Source organism: Rhinopithecus roxellana, chromosome 6, assembly GCF_007565055.1.
Source record: "Rhinopithecus roxellana isolate Shanxi Qingling chromosome 6, ASM756505v1, whole genome shotgun sequence".
Lineage (NCBI taxonomy): Eukaryota > Metazoa > Chordata > Mammalia > Primates > Cercopithecidae > Rhinopithecus > Rhinopithecus roxellana.
Window position 1 is genome coordinate 55,143,511 of NC_044554.1, and position 18,560 is coordinate 55,162,070.

An 18,560-nucleotide genomic window follows, 5' to 3' on the forward strand; every position below is an offset into this window, starting at 1 on the left:
CTAGAGCTGCACTAATATAAATTTATGTGCATGAGGAATATTTGGAGTTTTGTATAATATGTAATCCATTAAAAAAATTCCGAGAGATCCAAATGAACTAAAGTACTTGAAAATGTTTAAGTCCCCCGCGAAGCAACTCTCGCGCCCCCTGTCGGCGCACTGGCTAATTTCCGAGGATTCTCAGCAAGACTAAGCTCACCCTCCCTCTTCTACAAAATGTATTCTTGTCGCTATTTCATTGGCTGTACCTTTCAGACGCCCCTTTCCCATTAGTCAAACCTCCAGTCCATCACTTCCGGACTCAAGCCCTCTATTGGTCCGCTGTAGGCGACAGCCGTCAGCGGGCTGCGCTCAGGCAGGAGGAGTTCCTCGGTGACGTCACAGACACTCCCTGGCTACTTTCCAAGGCGTGGGCGGAGGCTTCCCGCAGCCTCTGCCTTTGGGGGGCGGGACAAGACCGAGAGTGAGACTTCTGATTGGGTCTGTTGGGCAAGACGGATATCCGATTGGTCAAGCCTGGGAGGGAGGTGCGGCCGCAGCTGGGTCCTGGAGCAGAGCCTAGGAGCCCGGGGGTGTCTCAAAGTTTGTGTCTGGAGCGGTAGTGGCAAGTGGGCTTGCGGCGAAGGGATTTTCCTGGGATGAGAGTGGGTCTCCTGCCTTCATTTTGGCTGCACATCCCGCTTTAGCCCCGGCAGCCTTTGGTCCGGCCCGTGTCCCTGGGGATTCTCGATCTCCGAGAACACCGGACGGGAGCGCTTGGCCATCCTCTCTCCGGCCGAAGAGCAGACGTTTGCCTTCCAAGTGCAAAACTACACACACGCGCGCGCACACACGCACGCACACGCGGAGAGAGAGGAACTTCGCCGGTCCGAGGCAGCTCTGCGCGTCCCCTCTGCGCTTAGCATCCTCGGCCCAGCGCGGCCCGCACCGCCATGGAGGTGCTGGAAAGCGGGGAGCAGGGCGTGCTGCAGTGGGACCGCAAGCTGAGCGAGCTGTCAGAGCCCGGGGACGGCGAGGCCCTCATGTACCACACGGTGAGGACCCGGCGGGCGGGGCAGGAGGGCTTTCAAAGCGGGGAAGTGTTGTCACGCGAGGAGCAGCTGGAGTCCTGGGATCCGGGAAGGCAGGGTTTGGGGCAGGGCATGGCTAGAGTCAAGAGGTCCTGGGCGAGGTGTACTTTAATGTCTGGGTGGATGAAGGAGGGCAGCTGGCCTCCTTGCGCTTCCTCCTTGCGCTTCTTATGAGAGTAATGCCACTTTGTATTCCTTTAACAATTCATGCTTTTTTCCCTGAGGCTTTTTCCATCTGTAACATCATTTGCTGTTGCTAACAGTACTGTAATGCGGGAGGAGTGTGTGTTTTGAGAATAACATGCCTCCGCCTAGTTTGCTATTGATTTTTTTTTTTTTTTGAGGTTTTCAAAAACTGGACAAGATTAAGTAGCATTTCCTTTTCATCTGTCTCGTATTCTCTCTCCCTCCCTCTTCTTTCATATTTATGTTTTAAAAAGTACACGTGTGTGTGTTGAAAGGGCTGCCCTACGTTAAGGAGAAAGGCGGCTTTATTTGCCTTCTTAAACTGTACGACCAAGAAGTCTTCTTTCTCCCTCTTCAGAGGAAAAACCAGCAGAGGAGTATGGAAAATCTGAGACAGTTGCATATTTAAGAAAGGCTCTGGGGAAGGTGGGACAGCTCAGCAGTTGCTTGTTCACACTTATACTAATGCCTCAGAGATCTCTTTGGGGGTTAAGCTGTCCCAGAGCACGCACATTTCTTTTAAATTTTTTAATGTCAACTTTTTGGTATTAAGTTTGCAAAATGGTATTTTGTTTCCAATAGCCAGTACTGATCGTAGAACTTTATGCGAGATCTCCTTGTTTGATTCTTATCCATGCAGACGTTTGTAATGGTGGTGGGGCTGGGGTGAGGGGGAACACTAATGAGAAAACCACTAGAGGCTTGGCTGCTTCCCCTTCACGCTTTTTTAATGGGGTCAGTACCAGGATATTTGAAACTTCTGCAAAATGGCCTGCAGGCTCCACCTCTTTGGCCTTTGCCTCTGGCTGACGTTATTTTGGGACAAGGAATGAGGGCCTCCCTGCTGATTCCCACCAAAGTATTTGTGGTGGCTGAGAGTGGCTTGTTTAAAAAAAATCCGGAGTGCAGGGCTGAGAGGGAGTGGTAGTTCATGCTGGGGCAAAAGCCAGATGTTCAGTGTGATCTTCTGGGCTTTGCTTGCTGAGCCTGTCCTGGGCACACCATGCTGGCAGCATGGGGGTTGGGGTCCCAGATGTGCTTCCTGTCCTCAGTAAAGAACTTGGAGTATGTTGGTCCTCAAATATGTTTTGATGATTGGGTGCTCCAGGAGTTTCTACTGACAGGCTACATTTTATCCATATGCAGAGGGGCAGCCCTTCTCTTTTGTTCTTAAAGTACCAATCTTTTGCTGTGACAGTGTCTCATCCAACAGCTGCAGTGCTACAGCTAGGGGGTTGTCTTTCAGCTGGTGGGATGAATTAGGCACAGGCGTCTACCTTGCTGTTGTTTGACCCCGTAGCTTGCATTTGTGAGTTCACAGGGAAGGGTGCGAGATGCTACCTGTGACTGTGGCATTCACTCCAGGAAGAACTGCTTGGACTGGCTCTGACTAACATCTTTATGCACAGTTTCGGGGAGTAGAGACCTTACATTTGCTTTGATATTAACAGCCCAGTTTTTCTGTCATTGTGATAAAGCAGGAATGTGTGATTATTTTTCTTTTAATTCTATTTTTAAAAAATGCTTATTATGTCCTCCACTTAGGTACATGTCTGTTGTGAACAGCTCATTCCTATAAAATGCTACTTATCATTGCTGCAAGTCAGTGCAACAAACTGTGCATATGAATTACTGTTGAAAGAGGTATTGGTTTAGCAGTACAGATGATTGGGTTATATTTCTCTCAAACTAAGGGACGTTTGGAAGAGGTGGGGAGATAGATAACTTTCCCATCCGTTTCCTGAACTCTGTTAGATATCCAGGGGCAGAGCTGTTTGTTACTCCAGCTGAATCTTTATATGGTAAAAGGATGGCCTGATTATGCATTCAGTCAAAGAGATATTTATTCTTTCGATTAGTATTTGTGGAATACATAAAGCACTTGGGAACATGAGTGAACAGAAGCAGACAAAAATCCCTGACCTCTAGAAGCTCATATTCGCGCGAGCGCGAGCAGCGCGCGCGCGCGTGTGTGTGTGTGTGTAGGGGAACATAAACAATAAACATAATAAAGAAGTGATTATATTGGATGAAATAAATGCTATGGAAAACGTATAAGCAGAACAAGGTGAGGGGGATAGAGAATACAGGGTGGAAGAAGAGCAAAGTATGGGATTGAACTGAGGGATCAGAGCAAGCTTCCCATAGAAAATGGATCTGAACAAAGATTGGAAGGAGGTAAGAGTGTTAGCTCAGCAGGATGAAAAACTAGAGCAAAGGCCTAAGGTAGGTGTGCATTTTCATGAGCCTGTGTTAATATCATGTATTTTAGATTACTCATTTTGGTGAGTTACTTGTCTTATAAACTCCGGGTGCTTCTGAGACACCAGTGCCTGCTTTTGGAATGATTTAGTAAAACTTTCCAAGTGGAGGAGAGCCTGAGGGGAGGGTGAGGTGTGAGTGTGGTAAGAGAGGATGACAGCTGCCATCTATTGAGTGTTTATCATCTGAAAGGCAAGGCTGACCTCATGGCCTGCCACCCATGCAGTGCCACGGGGTCCACACTTGGTTTGATGCTCTGCTGTCACCATCTTGAAAATCCGAATTCTTTTTGAACAGGGGACCTTACATTTTCATTTTGCATTAGGTTTCACACATTACATAGCTGGTCCTGCTGAAAGACATTGTGTCTAGTGCTTTACAAAAATTATGCCATTTAACCCTTGTAATGACCCAATGAAATGAGCTGTTTTTATTACTTTTATTTTACATATGAGAAAAATGAGGCTTAGTGAGTTTAAGCCACTTGGCTCAGTTCCCACAGCTATTTAGTGATAGAACCGGGATTCAAACCCGTTGTCTGCCTGCCTCCAAGTACTTGCCCATCAGGCTGTCTGAATGAAGAATCCTGACTTAAAGAGAAAGAACTGAGTGAGAGATTGGAAGAGAATGATTGGAATATAGGAACTGCTGAGCCTGAAAGCAGCTAATGTTTAAATGAGGCTGACAGTGGCAGCCACCAAGCCTTCCTAGTGAGATCACTTTTGTTGCTCTTACTAGGGATTTAGTTACTACATGCATGATTGCTAATGCTCTGTTTTAGCAAACCTGTCACATACTTGATTTAAACAATTTAGAATGTTCAAGTTTGTTGCCCAAGGCTGAGATTATAATGTTTCTCAGGAGCCTTCTGTTAGCCATTAGGAGCAGTGTTTTGTTTTGTTTTGTTTTTTTCCATTTGGTTAGTTATGAAGACATCTTGGTCTACAAGGACAAAGGCAGAGAGGTTCAAAGTGTACAAAATAATGAAGCATATGGATAGGGCAAAGGTGGATTGATCATTAGATCCTGAATTGCTAAAACTCTGGGCTTCCTCCTGAAGCTTAAAAAATTGTTTCCATACAGATGATGAAATGTTATTTTAATTCAGTGAGTACTGATTTTAGGAAAACTGTGGCTTCAAGATGGAATACAGGCTAAAATTGGTTCAGAAAAGATGGCAGATCTAAAAGTCAGGAGAATATCTCTTGGGATTTGGTACCACCGTGAGAAGAAACCTTGCCTCTTTCCCCAAACCTGCCTGTATGTTGGACATTTCTGCCATTTGTATTGTATTCCTATAAGAGTCTCTGAAAATTACTTTCTGGGAATTATCTGTGCTTTTGTAGTTTATTTTTTACTTTTATTTTATTTTATTTTATATTTGAGATGGGTCTTTTTCTGTCACCCAGACTAGAGTGCAGTTGCTCAATCATGGCTCACTGCAAGCTTAACCTTCCAGGCTCAAGTGATCCTCCCACCTCAGCCTCCAGAGTAGCTGGAAGTATCAGTGTGTGCCACCATACCTGGCTAATTTTTTTTTCTTTTTTTTTTTTTTTGGTAGAAACGGGATCTCAGTATGTTGCCCAGGCTGGTCTCCAACTCCTGGGTTTAAGGGACCCTCTTGCCTTGGTCTCCCAAAGTGCTGGGATTACAGGTGTGAGCCACTGTGCTCGGCCTCCTTTTGCAATTTAAAGAGCAAAATAATCTATAAATTTTAAAATGTATTTTATATATGTATGAACTGTATCTGGAAGGATGCTCAAGAAATGGATAATTTTTGGGAAAGCGGCTTGGGGAAGTGGAAGTCAAGAGATGAAGGGAAGCATGTCTATGCACTACACCCATTGGTACTATTCAAATTTTTATCTCTTGACTATGTCTAGAAAATGGAAGAAGTACAACTTGTGGGCACCATGTAAAACTGAACTAGAGGTAATTTTCAACCAAGTGTTCTTGGGGGGAAAAGGGAGCTTCAGTATATAGAATATATACTTCAGTATATAGCTTGAGTGTATAGAAACTCAATGCCACTCAAGGTCGGTGGAGGCCTTGGATGAAGAACAGGAGAAGTGGGAAGGCCCTGTGGAAAGAGGCTTTAGGGGGAGAGGTCGGCAGGGGGTTTGCCTATGATAAATGTCAAGATCTTGATAATGTTCTCTTTTTCTTCTATCTCAGTTTAGCCATCTGGAAAATAAAACAATTTTTGCAATTTTTGCCGTGATTATATCCTTTTAAAAAAAGTGTATAATAAAAACTAAGTTTTTGTGAAAGTAACAACAGAAGTTCTGCTTGTTTAAAATGCAGAATTCCTATAAAGCCAAGTTATTTGTAAAATCATTTGCTGGTTATGCTACTACAGTTTTATATCTGGTTGGTTCTTCAGGTGAAAGTACTGGTCCCAGACAGTGGTAGGTAGGGAGTTGGGGGAATATCTGACCTGCCTGGTCCAGATGGAAAGGCCATCTGGCTTCCATGTCTTACTGAGTGCTGAAAAGGACTTGGCTGATCTCACAGACTGTGTGGTTTCCTGTTCCTCCTGCCTGGCCCGGAGAGTGTATGATTTCAATGCGATCTTGAAGCTTTTGGTTTGATGTTCCACTTTGGAGTCAACTCCTAGGCTTGGCCCCACGCCAGGTTCTGAAGGGGGACCCGGGTCCTTGTTGGCTGAGAATGTCATTACTTATGATCACATGACCTCCACAAGCTGAATAAATGTGATGAGTTCTAATGGGAGACAGAATTGGGAAGTAAGTATAATTTTTCCAGACCCTTGGGGTACCTTTCAACATGCTCACCCCTTTTGTGTTCCCCTCCTTTCTCAGACATCAAGTGTTCACTGTAATGTTCTCTTTCCAATTTCCTCTCTTCAAATTTTGCTGTCAGGAAAGATTTGATAAGCTTACACTAGAAATTTAAGTATTAGTAAGATTTAACATGTTACCCCGAAATGGGCATTTATATTTAACAATAATTACTTCAGGTCAAAAGGGTGAATCTCTACTTGGAGAACCTAGGGCGATAGCTAGGTAGTAGTGGGGGACTATTTGGGGAATGGGAGAGGAACCCTCACTGGCCCTCCATTATTTCATAATGTGGCTCTTATTCATAAGGCAGCCTTGTTTATATGTTGCTAATTTGTCTGTGATCTAAAGGATTTCCATTGGCTTAGCAAAAAATCTTTAACCGATGATTTTACTGTCTCTGAAATTGTTCTCATGGTAGTAACATTGGTTGGGAGGCGGTAGACATAGGCACAGTCCTGAAAGATGAGAGGGCAGTACAGAGTTTTATATTTGCCCTCCTTCTCGAAAGATCCCTGAGTTATAGTGTTCAGTGGAAATAGGGATCTATGATGTGACATTGCTTTTGAAGGAGTTATAAGGTAAAGAATCTAGATTAATAATTGAATTCATTACAATGCTTGTAGCTGGGAAGTAACTGAAAATGGATTCAGATTGGCTCATATAGTAAGTAAATTATCTCATGTTGCAAGAGGTTTTTAAATAGAGCCCCTGGCCGGGCGGGTGGCTGACACCTGTAATCCCAGAACTTTAGGAGGCTGAGGCGGGTGGATCGCAAGGTCAGGAGTTCAAGACCAGCCTGGCCAAGGTGGTGAAACCCTGTCTCTACTAAAAATACAAAAATTAGCCAGGCGCTGTGGCAGGCGCCTGTAATCCCAGCTACCCGGGAGGCTGAGGCAGGAGAATCGCTTGAACTTGGGGGAGAGGTTGCAGTGAGCCAAGATCATGCCACTACACTCCAGGCTAGGTGGCAGAGTGAGACTCTGTCTCAAACAAACAAACAAACAAACAAAAAACAAATAGAGCTCCTTGTTTGGCTGATTCAGCAGTTGCTCAGTGTCCCTATGGACCTTGGTTCCACCCATGTGCAGCTTTCATCCTCAGGTTGGATGTGTCATAGACACAGGAATTACAGGTGTTATGTTCAAAATGACAACCTCCAGAGGAAGAAGAGAAGTTGTCTCTTTCTTGTGTCCCTTTTTTAGAATGGAAGAAACTTTTCTTAGTAGCCCACTAGCTTCTTTTTCTTAAAGCTTTATTGGTAAGGATTGGGCCACATGACCATTCTTAAGCCAATGGCTGGAAAGGAGAATGGGATTTATGTAATCAGCTTGATTAATCATATGGGGATGGAAGAGATATTGGAAACTCAACCAGCATGACCATTGGGATCATTAGTGAAACAGTCTGAGTTAACAATTCTTTCCTTAGTCAAAAGGTATGTTTCTTTTCTCATGGGCTAACAACTAGAAAATTTAAAATTCACAGTAATTTGCCCTGGGCGCAAAACAGTAAACCCAAGTACTGGGTCATTTGCAAAGTTCTTTTGTTTTTTGTTTTTAAATAGAGACAGGGTCTCCTTATGTTGCCTAGGCTCAAGGGATCCTCTGCCTTGGCCTCCCAAAGTGCTAGGATTATAGGCATGAGCTATCATGTCTGACCCAGCAAAGTTCTAAAAATGTTATTTAGCTATGCTACCAGTGCCCAGTGAAGGAAGACTATAAATGTGGAAATAGCCTCTTGAAAGTGCAGGCAAAGGCTATTCAGGGAGGGGTGGCAGTCAGGAGGAGATTATGGCTATGTCTTAACTCACTAACTAGAAGATGTAGAATTAACTGTATTATCTGGACTCTTGGCAGCAGAGTAGAATACCAGGGCTGGAGGTAGCTAGCTGAGCCTGTAATCATGCTTACATGCAGGACAAGAATGATTTGTTCTGTTTGGGATCGACAGCAGGTAGAAAGCTAAATGCCATTTTTGAAATAAGCTATTTTTCCAGTTGCATATGGTTGTTCAAATATTGATGAGGCCACATGTGCCAGTCTGCAGCTTAAACTGCTGGCCTCAGCCTGACATGGCTCCACCCTGTCTGGTGCCTCTCTTGGGGCAAATAGCCTTAAGCCTTAGCTGGGCATTTGGTAGGGTTGAGGCCTATGGTTGCAGGGCATCTGAATTGTTCAAGTGAGTGATCTCATGAATGAGGGAGTGCTGCCCATGTTTTCTGCCCCTGTGGAATCAGGATGGAAAGGAAATGATGAGACCCACTGTCTCTGGATCAACCTTGAGCCTATTTCTCCTTTTCCCTGCTCAGTAGATGCTCTCTGGCCCTTCCCAATGAAGTGCTAAGGGATCTTGATTTTTCCCTGAATCGAATTGTATAGGTATTCATGAGGCATATGGGAGAAGACGGGCCATTTTATCTATGGGGAATGTGAGACATAGAGCAGTAGAGAGATTTGCTCAGCACAAGTTCCTTGAGGACAGGAGACATGACTGTCTCTTCTGTACCCTCATGGTCCTTAGTCAAGTGCAGGATGCCCGGAGAATCATAAGTGCATGATGCATAATTAAGTAGAGTGAGGCAGTCCTGGAAAATGGATAAGCTGGGTGGCTCTGGCCTCTTTTTATATATTTTAAAAACTCTGGGCAGGACGTGGTGGCCCATGCTTGTAATCCCAGCACTTTCAGAGGCTGAGGCAGGAGGATCGCTTGAGCCCAGGAGGTTGAGTTTACAGTGAGCTGTGATCACGCCACTACACTCCGGATTGGGCAACAGAGCAAGACCCTGTCTCAAAATAAATAAATAAATGAACAAACAAATAAATTCTGGATTCTTGTAAATGGTTTTGCAAATGTGAAAATTCAGTATAATAGTGACTTGGGTAATTCAGTGTCGATATCTTTTATTGTTTTGATTAGAGAACAAGATGGGCATGGGGTGATTGAGTGACAGTCCCTGTTTCCAATGGGAGTTGAGTTGATGGCATAGTGGAAAGAGTGGGCTCTCAAGGCAGATCATTTTGGTGTTGAGAGACATAGGCTCTCTGGTGACCTTGGGTACATTACTTCACCTATGGGGATTTCAGTTTCTTTGCATGTTACTGCCTGACCCATAATAGAAGTACTTTTCCAATCTATCCCCTAAATCACATGTCTTCTCTTTGGGAACGAAGTGTCCCAACCTTGGGAGTCTGACATCATTCAGAAAGTGGAGAGAGCCCGTCATTATTCTTTCATGCATCTTTATTTCCTCTCCTCTTCTGCTGTAAACACAGGCCTCTGCCTTGAACACATGTTTGCCAGATGCTCCCTCTTACTCATTTCTTTTCTCTTGTTTACTGCCAGGTTTTCTCAAGTGCGTGGTCACCAGCTATGGCCTCCATTTCCTTAGTCTCTACCCTGTATCCTCTGCCCCCTGGGTCCTACTGCTCAACCTCTCCCTAGCTGCTAAGTCCAATAGTCATTTCTCTGTCCTTACCTGCAGGGCCTCATGGGATTATTTGGCAATACTGACCACAGGATTGCCTCATAACTCGTTTTTGCTTTGGCTTCCATGACACTCTGGCAAGCTTAGTTCTTCCTCCTCTGGCTTCCATACCACCTGTTAAATGTGTGTTTGGTACTTGGCCTTCTCTTCTCTCTGTATGTTCCTCTGGCCTCCGCTACAAACTTTGGTGCAACTGGTTCTCAGTTTTGTATACTTCCTATTTGTCTTTTGATGAAAAGCAGATCTTTGCGGTCTGACTCAAACCTGCTAGGTCCACCTGAACAGCAGAACAGCTCTGGCTGGGTAACCCTTGAATTTTCATATGTTTCTTGATGTGTTTCAAAGAAGAGCTGGGACGTTGATCCTTCTTATCACTGCACCCATTTATCTCAGGGAATGTTTAGTGACTCAGCTCTCTTGCAGTGTAAACTCAAGAGGAGCTCATGGGTCATTCCTGGGATTCAGCTGCTTCTACAGTCAGTGTCACTGATTAGAGACAGGCTCTGTTTTGCTTGGGAAACCCTCTGTGGCATCCTGTGGGGGTAGGTCTAATCTTTTCGACTGTGTGGAAGGCCAATTCAAAAGTGAGACATAACTTTAGATCACGTACCATATTTTCCTCTTGTGTGTACAGCAGCTCTGGGGCTCAGCTACAGTTGCCTCATGTTGAATTGCCTGCTTTTGAGTTGCTCTGTTCTGGTGTAGGTATCTGATATTACTTTGGGGATTATTTCTTTAAAGAATTGAGATGGGTTACTCTGAACCATCCATATTTTAATGCCTGATTCTTGTTAGAATTATCAATGGTAGTTCTTGGAAGAGAGTTTTTCTTTGGAGGATAAAGCCTTTTTTTTTTTGAGACAAGAGTCTCGCTCTATTGCCCAGCTGGAGTGCAGTGGCATGATCTTGGCTCACTGCAACCTCCACGTCCCAGGTTCAAGCGATTCTTGTGCCTTAGCCTCCCGAATAGCTGGGATTACAGGTGCCTACCACCACGCCTGGCTAATTTTTTATATTTTTAGTAAAGGCAGAGTTTCGCCATGTTGGCCAAGCTGGTCTGAAACTCCTAGCTTCAAGTGATCCACCCGCCTTGGCCTCTCAAAATGCTGGGATTCCAGGCGTGAGCCACTGTGCTCGGCCTTGCCTTTTGATGTATGAACTCATCACAGTACAATTTACTTCATATCTTTGATGATCACTTTGTAAATTCTACATTTTTGTTACATGATCTCAAAATCCCAAAGGTATTACATGTGTTATGCCCCTACCACTGAAGATTCTTTAAAAAATAAGCTATTTAAGGACGGGCGTGGTGGCTCACGCCTGTAATCCCAGCACTTTGGGAGGCTGGGACTGGCGGATCACGAGGTCAGGAGATCGAGACCATCCTGGCTGACATGGTGAAACCCCGTGTCTACTGAAAATACAAAAAAAAAAAAAAAAATTAGCTGAGCGTGGTAGCGGGCGCCTGTAGTTCCAGCTACTCAAGAGGCTGAGGGAGGAGAATGGCGTGAACCCGGGAGGCGGAGCTTGCCATGAACCAAGATCGCGCCACTGCACTGGGAGACAGAGAGACTCCGTCTCAAAAAAACAAAACAAAAAAAAGCAAACAAACAAAAAACTATTTAAAACAACAACAGTGACGACGACAGCAGCACCAGCAGCATTCAGTGGATTGTGTATTTCATTTGGGCAATTCAACTGGCAGGTGTAGTTTTGCATTTTGTGGTCTCTGTTTTCTGACTTAAAACTTTAAGTGAAATCCAGACAAAATAAAGAATGGAAAAACAGAGAGACACGGGGTAGGAAACTTTTTTTTAACATTAGAAAAAAAAATCTCTTCAGACTCCTTGGCAAATAAAAGGAGTCTGGGGAAAAAAAAATTTGCAAACAGTTTCCTAGTTGTCTGAGTGGAAAATCCTGGTTTTTCACATTTCATATCTTGGAAATGTCTGAATAGTTTTTGTTTAAAGGGAAATTCCTTTTGGCTGAGAAAGAGCTTGCAGGATTCAAACTGATAGGGTGACGTTTTTAGAAAACTTGGAGGAAATAGGATTTGTGATGAAAATGCTTTCTCAGTGGCCAATTGTGTTAAAATGAAATTTAAATCCAAGGTTACCAATCACAGAGTTTTAAAGGTTCAGCCATTAACTCCTTCCTTCCCTTCGCATCCTGTCTGCGTGCATCCTGGGGAAACCTCTCACATAGCTGGTCCTTCCTCCAATTCGAGGAACTTAACGAGCTGCTTGTCTAAACATGTGCATGTTCTAGGCAGGGGATAAACATTCTTGACCTGTGGCTTTCCAAGTAGAGTAGGAAGGAAGATGTATAAACACGTCATTGAATTATAAGTCATTAAATGCCTGATACATGTTTTGCATGAGAGCTGTGTTCAAAGTATATCTGTAGCAAAGAGGATGGAATGACAAATCTGAAGCGGGTGAAGAGTTGGGGAGCACTTCATGGAGGAACAAGTGATATTTACAAAGGGTTCTGAAGTATGCGTAGGAGTTCACCAGGCAGTGGGAACAGCAGGTACAGAATAGGAACTTGTAAAAAGTCATGACTGATCCTGGGAATCTGAAGTCATTTTATGTAGTTTGAGAGTAGGGTGCTCTATGGGGAGTCTTGGGAGATATCACAAGATCATGAGAGGTTTGCGTGCTTGGCAAATGACTTGGACATTCTTTTGTAAGCAGGAAGATGGGAGGCTTTTAACAAGAGAGACCGGACAGGAGCAGAAATGTATTTTAGAAAGGATGGACTGGACGGCAGAATTGATAGTGGCAACTTGATGTTCTGGCTGGCTATTTCATCCATGAAGTAGAACAGGATGCCATGAGGGCCTGAACCCAACAGGGAGGAGTGGATGAATTCAAGAGAGGATAGGGGAGGCTAGACTGGAGATGTGATTATAGGGCATGAGGGCTATGGGAGACTTCTCGTTTTCTGGCTTGGCAGGCTGAGTTGATGGTGTTGCCATTGACCTCAAATGGGAATATTTGGAGGGAGGATGAGTTTGGCAGGGAAGATAATGAATTCACTTTCAGGCACAGTAATTCTGATGTACTTGCAGAACATTCACAGGAGCGACACCTGAAAGGCATTTGGAAACTTGGGTCTGGAGTTCTGGAGAAATGTCTGGACTGGAGATGTAGATTTGGGTGTTGGGATCCTGGTGAGGGATTAGTGAAGCCAATAATCCATATAAGATAGTCCAGAAAGGTTAGAGTGAGAGGAAGGAGTGTGAGAGAAGGGCTGAGTGTGGAACCCTGGGGGTACCAGAAGGATTGGCCAGGGAGAAGACCCTACAGATAGAACCCAGAAAGAATAATAATAATAAAAAAAAAAGTGGAGAAAAGCCAGGAAAATTCCATCATAGGCTCCAAAATAGGGGAGAGTTGCTAGAGTGGTCAGTACAAATAAGGGTTGAGTGTGCTATTCAGCTGACCGCTGAGTCCCCCAAGGACTTACTAGCATGTTAGCTCAGGGTGGTGTCTGTGTCTCTGCAGCCACAGGTCTTCTCTGTAGCAGACCTGTGTGCATGGGATGTGGCTTTCTGCTGGGAAGGAGAGGCCTGGTTTCCAGGTGACAGCACGAACTGCAGAAGGCCAGGAAGTCAGAGTAAATGGACAAAGTGTAGAACACAGCACTGCCTTTTTTGATTTTTTTAGAACAAGATTAATATCAGTCCTCAAAATTGGCATTGGAGACCATCACTGGTTCATTGGTGCCTGTGTAGTTTTATGAGGGTCCTTTCTTTCTCTCTTTCTTCTTTCTTTCTTTCTCCCTTCCCTTCCCTTCCTCCTTCCTTCCTTTTTTTCCTTCCTTCCTTCTCTCTCTGTTTCTCTTGCTTTCTTGCTGTGTTGCCCAGGCTGATCTCGAACTCCTGAGCTCAAGCCATCCTGCTCCCTCCACCTCTCAGGAAAAGTGTTGGGATTATGGGCATGAGCCACTGAGCCTGGCCTCTGAGGGTCCTTTCTTCATTCTTGTCTCCAGATAAGTCCACCTATCTCTGGATGTCCTTCCCGTCGGCTGGATGGAGTTTGTGCCTGTGTCTGTTTTGTGACTGTGTCATTTGCAGTTCTCAGTTTTGGGGCTTTGCAAAAGGATAGCCTTCGTACTCATTATAACTGTTCCAGAGTGTTGGGATTCACCACATGACTCCAAAGTGTGAGTCTTTTCCTCTCTTTATTCTTCTGACTCTTCCACCAAGGAAGTTTCAGGTGGATCCACTGAATGCCGAAGATGAGTTTGATCACAGAGGCATCAACAATATTCAAGTGGTAGAAACATAGAAACAAGCCCTAATTGGTTCCATTTTTGTATGACATAATAATAAGGACAGGTGAGGACAAATGGCTTTGTAATAAGAATATGAATCTGTAGAAGGAACATTAAGTAAACAATTGTAGCTTCAAAGAAAATGAACAGCTGCTAGCAATGCCCAGGTTTTAGGACCCGCAAAGGCGCTCTGGCTGGACACATCCCTGCTCCCTTCCTGTGCCTCCCATGTGCCGTGGCTGGATTCTGGATTCTGCCCTTGCATTCTGCTTCACTGAATCTCTGTTCCAGTCATGGCCCTCGGGCCTCCCAGGGACATGAGGAACAGGGGTGGGAGGAGGAAGCCCTTCAGCTGGGCCTGAGGTCCGGCACGTGAGTACTGAAGACAGAGGTGGGTGGAGAGGAGGGAGAATTCTGCCTCCGACCGCATAGGGAGGAAAGGGCCACCTTTCACAGCCCAGAGCAGAGCAGGCTTTTGGAAGGAGACGCAGAGTTTATGATTCACTCCACAGTTTAGCTCTGTGGTGAATTTAGTGGGTTTCTGAGGCCTGACTGGGAAACAGATGATTTTTTTAAATCACATTACGTCAATAAGAAAATGTCTTGTGAGTTTGAACCACCTGTGTTAAAAACTTTTAACAAAAGATGGAGAAAGGTATGGTGGCTTACACCTGTAGTCCCAGCTACTTGCAGGAGACTGGGGTGGGAGGATCGCCTGAGCCCAGGAGGTTGAGGCTGCACTTGAGCCATGATTGTGTCACTGTACACCACCCTGGACAACAGAGCCAGATCCTGTCTCTCCAAAAACAAAGAGCATTTTAGAGCAGTTTTATGTTCACAGCAAAATTGAGCAGAAATACAAAAAGTTCCCATTTGTCTCTTAGTCCCCCTCAACACACAAAACCTGTCCCACCATCCACGTCCTGCTATTACAGACTTTTGGCATGTGAATTCGTAAGCTGGGGTCACCTGGGGCAGCTTTTCATTTTAACTTAATTTTTTAAGATTAGTCACAGATAAGCCTCCCTTTGTAGTCTAGCAAGAAGCCAGATTGGCCACAAGAGCCTTGAACACCAAAGGTTGTATCGTGTTTTTTGTTTTTTGCTACTGAAAACTTATTCAGACGACTAGGCACATACCTATAGATTTCAGTACCATTAAAAAGTCAAACTGTGGTGCCACATTTCCCTCCCTCTCTCCATTTAGAGATGACTTAGGCAGTAGATGTTATTTTTTGAAAAGAGATGGGATCTAGTGAGGAAACAGTATATATTTTTTGTAACCAAAGAACCTGACTCCGATCCTCGTAGTTTTGACTTTTAACTTCCTATCCCTGAATGGTATTCATTTCTGAGGCACTGCCAGGAATTGTTTTTCTGGTTCTGCTCTGGGTTTGCAAGCTTGCTTTCCAGGCTCTCCTGCAGCCCATGACCCCTGTTGGAGCCGCTGGGAGAGCTAGGGCAGTGGGCTGAGGAGGCCAAGGCCCAAACCAGCTGCAGGCAAACAGCTGCAGCACAGCTATGATGATATCTGCATGGTGCAGTGTGGTTGCCCTTGGGCTTGGGGCATCATGTTCTAACTAAGGCACCCAGTGACCCTGGCAATCTTCACAGACACGTTTTCTTGTGTGGTAAGGGAGGGGCAGAAACGTAGCTGCCAAAAAACCATTTGGTTTCTCAGCTGTGTTTACAAGCTGAGGAACACGAGGCACGTCGAAACCTAGTGTTTCATTTTGACTGAAATACAGACTTCTAGGAAGACACTGAAATGAGGGTGGGATGGCTGGGTGGATGGAGCATGAGGAAGTTTCAGCTTCTTACTCCTACCCTCCCAGTTTCAGTGGTGGGGTTCTGAATGTCTTCTTGTCTGCAGATTGCTCAGCCTCTGGAAAAGTCAGCTGGTAGAAGGAGCAGGGATTTTGCAGTCAGCACAACTGCATAGCCCTTATCACCACTGGCAAATGATTTCTTTAGTGCTCCCGAGCCCTGCTGACATGGCACTCATGGAAAATGATGATATCTGCATGGTGCTGTGTGTCAGAGTAACGGATGAGGTAATCATCGTGGGTGGAATCCATCTCAGGGGTGCAGTCACTCCAGCCTCTGCTGCTCTCTTGCCCTCCTTCCCAAGCCCATGGAGTAGGGCACTCCCTGGTATACCTGTTGGGAAGCCCTGATAAGTGTGCCTGTCTGTTTTCTCCTCTAATAAAATGGAAACACCGTGAAAGCAGAGACTTTGTTTTATGCACTGTTGTTTATCCCCAGCTAACGGAACAATGCTGGGCGCATGGTAGGTGTCCAGTAAAATGTTTGGTGAATGAATGGATGAACAAGCGAATGAGTCTAGGCTTACAATCTGGTTCTGGCTCTCCCTACAGTGAGCACCTTTCCGAGACTTTTTCACAAGGCCATGGTGGAGGAAGATAAATGACATGACAGAAGTAAAGTGTCACTGTGTCTGGTATGTGGCCACTAGATGGGTGATATTAGGTTCCTTTCCTCCATTTTTGTTTTCCTCCAATAATTTCTGAGAGGCCTAGGAAGAAGAACATTTTTGCTGCATTCTGAACTCATGGAGAACATGAATAAATAGAATAAGACCTCTGAATTGTGGCCTAATTGTGAAAATGTATTTAGGGAAAAAGACCTGAAATATTTACTTCAATTCTTAGACCTGAGTCCTCTTAGGTTCAATGCCTGGTATTGATTTGCATGACTGAATTAACACTTCAAATTTTCAGGCACCTGCTTCTGAGGAACTGAAATTTTTTTGGGTCAGTTTTGAGGGGGTGGGTTGGCGGCAGGTGTTAGCACTCTTTGAGTTACAAGAGGGAAGACAAGAAGGGGATAGCTTGTTCCATGCCCCTGCCATTTCCTGAAGCACCATCTATCACTGGACATTGAGGTCACTTACATTATTTTTTCCGAATGAAAATAGTTTTTCTGAGACTGATTGTGACCTGTTTAGGGGTCTATTTACAGCAGGAAAGTGAGTAAGGGACAGCAGGATGGCACTGAGCAGCCCTGGTGGGGCTGCTGCCTGTAGCATCAGGGACCAGCTGAAGTGCTCTCCATCCACGAGGCCTGGGGCTTCCTGGCAGAGCACCTTTGGAGTGCTGTTGATAGGCTGCAGCAAAGGCATTTAAGCCACATGCTCCCTCCAACCCCTGGTCTGAACTGCATCTAGCCTTGGCTGTTCCCAAGCAGTTGATGTATATATTGTTGAGTGAGAGAACCTCTCTGAGTCCTGCTTTCTTGGGAATCAGGTTCTAAGTTGCTCTCCCGTGCCTTCCTTTTATCTGGACCCACCAGTATTTTATCAAACAGAGGTTATATGGAGATTCTGACATGTGAATGGGCCCCCTTCCTCCTTTTCATGTCTTATTATTACTTTGGCAATTTCGGTAGGTCTTTGAAGAGGGAGCTGACCAAAACCTTTGCCCAAATCTCAATCTCTCTTGGAAGTTAAGTTACACATTTGTATTTTAAGCAAAAGCAAAAGAAAAGAAACAAAACCCCCAACTCCCCACAGAACTCTTTGCTGATAATGGAGTTCAATGAGAAAGAAAGAAAATCTTAGCTATTGAGGCCAACAAGCTTTAAAGAGCTACCTGATGGTTCTTCTCTATTGGGCTATGTTACTATAAAAGAGTTTGCAATTTGGGAGACTTCAAGACCTTTGATCTTTCATGAGACGTAGACTCCTTTCATGGAGAAGTTTGTTCTTTGGTATTTGCCAACTGAAAGAAAAATATCCTGGTAGGTAGATGTTTTCTTCCCCCCATAGCTTTTTTTGAGGAACTATTACTTGAGCCAAGTTTGCTTTTAGAAAAACCAAACAAAAAGCTGCAGCAGCAACAAAATAACAAGAATAAAAGTATGAAGATGACAAGCTTATCTGTCCCTTGGCTTTAGCATTTGGTAATTTAAACATGTAAGGGCCTATTTATCTCGTGGACTGAACAGTCTTGAGCTAGGCCCTCCAGGGCTAGTGTAGTGCTTGATCAGGGCCAACGGGGCCCCTCCGTGAGGCTGTTTGTCACCTTTGTCCTCATGACTACAAGATGACTGCTTCACTTCCAGCCTGTCATCACCCTCACTGGTGGAAGAAAGTGGCAGGGCAAAGCAGAAAGGGTAGTACCTATATTAGGACAAGCTGGGGCTTTCTCTGAGGCCCCCAGCAGAATTTCCTTAGATTTCACTGGCCATCTCTAGCCGCAGGAGAGGCCAGGAAGGTGTGAGTGTGTTAGCTTAATACTTGCCACCCTGAATAAAATTGGTGTCTGATAGTAAGGAGGACGGGTAGGATGGATATTGAGTGGTCAAGCAGTAGTGTCCACCACATCCCAAAATAACGTTTTCCCAAATTTATAGAATGCAGGGTCTGGTCGGGACCTGTGAGATGGCTGAGAATGACGCCTGCATCTCATAGATAAAGGAACTACTTTATTTCCTTCTACTTCTACTCAGC

General features: G+C 44.8%; 1 protein-coding gene across 1 annotated transcript in view; it reads left to right on the plus strand.

Annotated features, from left to right (window-relative positions):
* Positions 1-538: 538 nt before the first annotated feature.
* Positions 539-18,560, plus strand: part of CREB3L2 (cAMP responsive element binding protein 3 like 2) — a 127,807-nt gene continuing 109,785 nt past the window's right edge. Inside the window, exon 1 of the mRNA XM_010356317.2 lies at positions 539-1,034. Coding sequence (XP_010354619.1) covers positions 933-1,034 — 102 coding nt within the window. The 5' untranslated portion in view covers positions 539-932. The remainder of the gene's footprint in view (positions 1,035-18,560) is intronic.